The 7,400-nt window shown below is 25.2% G+C and overlaps 1 protein-coding gene across 1 annotated transcript; it reads right to left on the bottom strand.

Moving 5' to 3' along the window:
• Window positions 1–284: 284 nt before the first annotated feature.
• Window positions 285–4,871, bottom strand: LOC145834494 (uncharacterized). The gene is made up of 4 exons (XM_082941936.1): window positions 4,747–4,871; window positions 4,040–4,249; window positions 2,613–2,814; window positions 285–1,666 (listed from the first exon to the last, which is right to left on the bottom strand). Exons 2-4 carry the CDS (start codon window positions 4,243–4,245, stop codon window positions 527–529), a joined length of 1,548 nt encoding a protein of 515 aa, XP_082798062.1. The 5' UTR covers window positions 4,246–4,249; window positions 4,747–4,871; the 3' UTR covers window positions 285–526.
• Between the last annotated feature and the right edge of the window lie 2,529 nt (window positions 4,872–7,400).

The following is a 7,400-nucleotide window of genomic DNA, read 5'->3' as shown; positions in this document are numbered from 1 at the left end:
GTAATATTAACAACTACAACCACAATTCTGTAGATAAGTATCAAAAAATAGTTAATACTGTTATAATAGTTTATATAAAAATTGTTTTGTTAAAAAGAAAATAACTATAGACCTAATTTATATTATATTTTATAAGTAGGCAGCTACAAACTTAAGCTTAAAATTTGTAAAAGACAATTTTTATAAAACTTTAAACAATTACTGGGTTTTATTATATATTTTAAAATTTTGAGCAAAACTTTTAAATTTTACAACTAAAGTGCAAAGTATTTCAGTGACAAAAGTTATTTTTAAACAAAAGTTTTTGTGTAGTAGCTATTTTATAACTTTTCTTTTACATTTAAGTCGACTTAAAACAAGAAAAAAACTTAAGCTGTACATTAAAATCAACTTTAATTATTAGCAATAGAGTGTTTTAAATAAAACAACATGTTTTCTGGAAAAATTATTTATAGTTTTAGTATGTATGATAAGTGTTTAAAGATACAAAAAGCAAAAACTTTCTTCAATAATAGATACAACTTTGTTAAAAATCAGCGATGTATTCTTTGAAGGATTTTTGTCTTAAACAGCAAATTCGTTTTAATAGAAAATCTTTATAAGCAGGGTAAGAAAACATCATTACAACTGGGATAATTGTAAAGGCAAGACAGTTTAAGTACTGACTTGCGTCAGCAAATGTTTTAGTCCATTCTTTAAAATAAAAACTTTTTTTATAAATCAATTCAAGCAAGAAAACAGGTACTTGCAAAAGCATAAAAAAAACCGACGATGTTGAAACTACTGCCACTAAAAGCTTACGTTCAGCAGCAGCGTTGTCTACAGTGTGCCTGGCCACTCGACTGTTTCTCCGTCTAAAGTTTCGCCCATGTCCGTGAGGCGGCAAGCCGGACGTCGTTGTTCGAATCGAGCTGATGTTATAACTTGAAGGGTTTAGGGAGAGAAGCGAAGTTCCGTGCTTCATAGCAACCGAAAGTAGGGGTGAGTGGGGGACGCTTTTGCCCGGTTTAAATGACGATGATACCATATTATAATTTTCAATACTGTTTATTGGTTGATTTTTGCTTCTTTGCTGATAATAGTTCTGCGCTTTGACTAAACTTAAATTAGTACGAGCAGAACAAAAGCTTTCAGGGTAGTGGTCATTTCCAGGGCTACTTTGTTCCAATCTACTTCTAATAGTACTATAGGTTCCGTATGAGGCAAAATTGGGGCTGCTAGAAGGGCTCGAGTGACTTTTTTCGGAAACGTTTAAAATAAAGTTTACTGCTCGTGTTAGTCTTCTATTGATAAAAACTGAAAGAATCAGGACTACAAAAAAAGGAATCACACAACCAAGAAAAAAGATCCACCACAACCTTATTTTACTGTACCAATCTAAAAAATATGCTAATAAAAGTTCCATTGTACTATTTTCTTTAATGTCGTAATTTACACCACACTCCCATTGAGTATTGTTAAAGGTCTCGAGTTCAAAAGTTTTGTTGAGCCAAATTTCAGGCAGGGACAAAATTGCAGAAATGAGCCAGACACAGCCAACGTTGAACAAACGTCGAAAAATTGTAGCTTCTAAAAAATTAGCATATGTGGCAATTCTTGCGGAGTTTCTGAACTGCATAACTACCAGAGCACAAAAGCTGCAGGATGTTGTGAACAAAAGAAGAACCTAAACAAGTATTATATTAATAGAATGGTATTAAAAGTTCAGATGATAAAATTTTATCTAAACTTTAATATATAATTTTTTTTTACTTCAAAGCAATAAAATACCGGAAGCAGATGCATAACTTTTTTTAGCTACTTTTTCAAATGATTATTTCTTTTTAATACAAATCATCTATTTTTATTATAATACTAAATAACTTATGAAATACCGTTTTGCGGGGAAATTTAAAATACTTTTGACTTTTAAAGGTTTTTGGCTAAATTGAAACATTATTTAATTTTAAAAATATTAAAAATACTAAAACACGCATGGCTTGCTAAAGTTTATCTACCTTATATTGGTTTTAAACTTTATGTAGTTATTTTTGTACTTAATATTTTATAAGAGTTTTACATGGAAACGTTTGAAAATACCTTACTCAATATTTCAGTTTTTAGAATTAATACTTTAATTAGCAAGTATAAAATTACGTTATCTTATACAGTTTAGATTTTAGATAATTTTGCTAAACACTTTCAATGAAATTTTTCAAAAACTAGTATGGCTATTCTATAAATAAAAACAAGTTTATTTAGCTTTATTTCATTAGTTATACTCATAAATTACAAAATAAGTGTTAATATTACTGAATGACTGATAAAATTTTTATTTTCATTTTCGGTTGAATTATGAAAGATATAGGTCAGCTTGAAAATAATATCCTAACTCAATCAACATTTCTTATAAAAGGTGTAACAAACACTGTTCATCAAATTTATAAGTTAAAAAGTAATCAACATATTGATTAATTTTATCCCGTGTTGAAACAATAGCAAACAAGTGTTTTGTTTCTAACTGAATTATAAAGTCTCTGATGATAGAATAATAAAGTACGTACAAAGCAACTGTTTAACCTAAAGTTATAATTAATTAATATATATCTACACAAATTAGTTGTAAATCTTACTTGGATATAAGGAAAAAGTTGGCACATAGTAAATGCATGTATCCATGTACTATAACATTCCTCAAAATTTTTAGTCTTATTTTGAGTTTCTTTAATTATCCTTATCATTGTCGTGTAAGCATTGTTAGGTATACAAAAAACAACGTAGATCAAATGGCTAACAACCATATTGACTAATATTTCTTTACCTGTACTGCTTTTTCTGTTTAGAAATGTTACAACTTAAAAATTTACTAACTTGTACAAACTATAAATACTCGGTTGATAAAAACTACTTTCACATTATAAACTTAACTGTTTGACTGAAATAGTTTTATATGTTTAAAAATATCTGGCACTAACAAAATTTTATAACGTAATAAACTTTTAAACCCAATAAATTAATTTCATTTTGTAAAAGCAACTAGTAGCTTTAAGAGCTTTAAAACTTGTATAAGTTCAAATTATAACTTAACAGTTACTTTTTGTTTTAGTATCTAACAATCTTTAAAAAAACGGTTATTTTCGTTTGTCGAACACGTAAAATTAAAAAAATAAATATATAAAATACTTTTGTTTGATTTTGAGTAAATTTTTATCAGATTATTCATTTATAAACAGTATGTACAAACATTAGCAAATAACATATATTTTAAAAACTTTATAGTGAGTAATACATTACTATTCAATTTTTATTTTATTGTGTTAAAAAACTTTTTTGTCTAAGACTTAGACTCTAAAATTTTAATCGGGTTTTTTCATATTTGTTGAACTTAAACTAGTTTATCTGACACATTGATTTCCTTCTTTATTGTAAAGTTCTAATTTATTCGATACATTTTGATTTTTTTTTATCTTGTTAAAAAAAAGTTACTTAGAAAACATTGGTAGTTTAGTTTATTTTGCTTTTTGTAACTAATATAGTTTTTTTTAACTATTTTCATAATGTTAATTATTATAATAATTCTACTAAAACTATGTTCTTTAAATGTTTTTATCTATTTAAAAAACTTGACAAACTTAACATAAAATCGTTAAAAGTGTAGTAAACGAGTTATATCATAATATAAATTCAGAGTTGCATAATATTCATAGCAGGATATATGTGACTTTTATAGATTATTGTGCTTAAACTTTATCAAGTAGGTAAGTTTAGTTATATTTTTTTATTTTGGTTTAAAAATGTTATATAAAAAGTAAAGGTATAATCTTTTTAAACATACAGTTTTATGTAATTGTTTTTTCAAAAACTAAGTCTAATATGTTTTAAGTATAAAGAATTTAAATAAACGTTTAAAACTATAATTATTGGAAATTTTTATTCAAGTATAAAGTATTTTAATATACATTAACTTAAAGCATTTAAAAAACCTTTAAATGGAATTTGACATCAACAAAATACATTTTATTTTATAACTAAATTAACAAAAAATTAGTATAGTGCTTACTTGTATTTTTTAAAGTCACTGGAGCTGCTTGAAAAAAAAGATAACAAAAATATATTTCCGAAAATTCCTGCTGCAAAAATCAAACTGTAAACTGTCAGCACTGTTAAGATTGTCGTAGAATACCCATCTTTTAGTTTACTCAAGTGCGCAAAAATATTGATTAGGTTAATTTGGGAAACGTCGACTGTACTTCGATTTTCCATCATAAAACTGAAAAATTACAAACTTTTAAGTAGCCAGCAATGAAACAGATGTTTTGCTATGTTTGCAAAGTCTTGCTCTCACGGTGTAAAAAAGCAAGTTTGTAAATAACAGCTGTTAAAAATGCTTCATTTTATTTAACAATGTATTACTCTATGAATATTCTGTATATCAATCGAAAACATATTAAAAACAACTAGAACAAAACGGCTGGTTAACTTTCTATCTGTAAGTTTATTAAATTGTTTTGTCTAAAAATGGGCCTTAGTTATTTTTAAACCTGTGTTTTACGTTATTGCAAACCTATTTTACGGTCTAGCTAATGAACGTACTAAAAAATAGTGAAAATAGTCATTTTTATAACATACAAAAAATGTCTATTTCAGATATATTAAGTTTAAACACTATATCATTGAAGCTAACATTTATCAGTTTAATTTTAGTTGATGTAAAATATACTTTGTTTATAACAACTAATTCAAAATATAAAAATTTAGTAAACCTACCTCAATTTTAAATAATAAAAATAAAACTGATATGTTGTTTTTCTCTCGAGTTTGTTGATGATGGCCTTAATTAATACTGGCTATAATATAAAAGCTTAGTCTACTACTGACATGTTAGCTTCACTCTAAACTGTGCTAATCAATCGGTACAATCACTCGTACAATGCATCTTTTCTCTTGCAATTTTAAAAACTTTTTCTTTTGTCTTGCTCTTCTTTAAGTGTTCTTGAGTTTTGGTAAATTTTTGTTTAAAATGTTTAAAATTCTTAAACTAGCATAACATGAATTAAATAGTTTTAATGGTGATCAACCGAATTTCTAAAAGCTGTGATAGTTTTACATAAAACATATAACACATAGCTTAGTAAAGCGATGCAATAACGTCGCAACATAAACGTTTTTGTTAAACAACTATTAAGTTTTTATTTTATACTTTATAAAAAGTATCAAATTTTCTTTACAATAATATTTTTAATTTTCTGTACTTTATGTTTTTTTACATTGTTTTAAATATTTCAAGTAAATATAAAAAGTTTAATAACAATGTTTTTACACCATTAAGAACTAATGAAGAATATCGTGAGTTTTTTTAAGTAAAAATACCCTAAACAGTTCAACGGTTGTCGATTAATGTTTTATTTGTTTTCCAATAAACTTTTATAAAAGTTTGAAAGGATTCTTTTATCTATTAATCTAGTTTAAACTTTTATTTCTAGCAGTGAAATAATTTAATAAAACTATGTCATTAAACCATTTTTTTTTCAGATATAACTAATTTTTATTATCATTAACAAAAAAACAATACTTAAAAGTTAGTTTGTAAAAATTTTTTAATAAAAGGATTAGTAAATTCTTTTTTTATTCAATGATTCTTTAATTATTCAATAAAAAAGAAGATCAAGACGGGTTAAATTTATCAAATATATTAAAACAAAGATAATGTTTTTTACAGGTGTTTAAAATAGGTTATCTTATAAAACAAAATAAGATATAACAATAAAACGATATTGTTCTTATCTTGTTGATTTTTTTAGTTATTACTACAACTAAATTTTTTTTGTAAAAAAATTTTATAAATCAAAATATTTTTTAAACTTGTAAAATATGCCATAAATTATCAATCAATCAGTAATAAAGCACATAAAACCTTTGTTTTTGAAACAAAAAATAAAATTATATGGTATAGTGCATTTAAAAATGATAAATTTTAAATCGATAATAGAGGTTTTGACCAAATATTTTACATTAATATAAAAAATAGCGATAAATATATCCAACGGTATAGGACCAAATTTGAACATAGTTTTTAAACGGCAGCTTAATACAAGCGCTTTATACTTCATTGTTTAACTAATCAAATTATAGGTAGTCAACAATCTAAAACATATACCGAAATGAGAAGGGTAAATAGATAAAAAACGTCCGTAGTTTTTTTTCGTAAAACTTTCTAGACATACGTACAGTACAGTAATGTAAAAGATGTTTACGAAATTAATTTTCCCTTAAAACCTAAACATCAGGCGCTTTACTCCTTTTAAACTATAAAACTTATGGGCGAGTATTAATGCCTTGGCTATAATATTTAGAGACTTGTCAACTCTTAAAACGACTAAAAAAAGTTTTTTTTTTAAATTAAAACTATCCATTTACTTTTATTTTTATAATCAAATCAAGCCAAAAGGGTTATAAAACTAATGGAGCATTTTCTATAAAATATTACTTTTAAACAAAATACTTGTGTTTTGTGTCCAAGGCTGATGTAAAATAAATTAAATACTGAATTGATTTCATTCACAGTATTTTAACCTAGACTCAGGTGTTATCAAATTTAAAATAAGGCTTAAATTTTTTAATGCTATACTCAACAAGTTCAAAGGTTTTTTAGTTTAGTGAAAAATAAACTATAAAAAATCAATTAAGACGTCGTTTTTATTTTACTTATATTAAACTGAGTAAAATGCTGCTATTAGAAACTTTATTGCCAACCTAACAAATTTTTCTTACTTGTGAAAATTTGCGCTGTAGACTGTGAATATACAGTTGTTAACTTGAATGGAATGAAAATTAGCATGAATGACATAGCTTAGATACTTAATTTATGATAAACTTATATTACGTTCCGATTTGTTTTCAATTGAAATTTAATTACTCCGTGAGTATCAAACTATTGGTGTATTTATCTTTGTCTTCTGAATTTTGTTGAATAAAACGTTCAGATAATTTTTTTAATATTGCTTCGCTTAATTCGCTTTATTAAGTAAAAACTTAGAATGTTTACATGAGGAACAAAACAAAGTATCATGTGAACACTATTTTTTTAAAAAAACTATCATACTTATTTATTTTATATTCAGGACTGAAAGATTAAAAGATTACAAATAAAACTAAATAAATTAAATAATATATTTGGCTATAAAGTTTGAGTTGAAGTTGTTTAAAAGTACAATGATTCGACTTTAAGCAATTTTTTTTGTTTGTGGATTAGTTCTAAAATACAATATTTCTTTTTTACTGTAAAACTTTTGCCGAACTCTCAGAAGTTTTTAGATGTAGTTATCTTTATAAACTTTTTGAACCTCTTCAAATGTCAAAACCTCCTTTTAGTAGTTATGAAGGTATCAAGTTACTTAATTGCAATTTATATATTAGAAAAA

This window comes from Thalia democratica, chromosome 4, assembly GCF_965202585.1.
Source record: "Thalia democratica chromosome 4, ktThaDemo2.hap1.1, whole genome shotgun sequence".
Taxonomy (NCBI): domain Eukaryota; kingdom Metazoa; phylum Chordata; class Thaliacea; order Salpida; family Salpidae; genus Thalia; species Thalia democratica.
This window is presented reverse-complemented; position numbering and strand designations above follow the sequence as displayed.

Excerpts from the sequence above, each read along its gene's own strand:
- LOC145834494 (XM_082941936.1), bottom strand. The coding sequence starts at position 4,245 with ATGATGGAAAATCGAAGTACAGTCGACGTTTCCCAAATTAACCTAATC. Across the intron at positions 2,815-4,039 it reads AGTGACTTTAAAAAATACAA|AAAAAGCAGTACAGGTAAAG; the intron begins GTAAGCACTATA and ends ATTTCTAAACAG. Across the intron at positions 1,667-2,612 it reads AACTTTTTCCTTATATCCAA|GTTCTTCTTTTGTTCACAAC; the intron begins GTAAGATTTACA and ends ATACTTGTTTAG.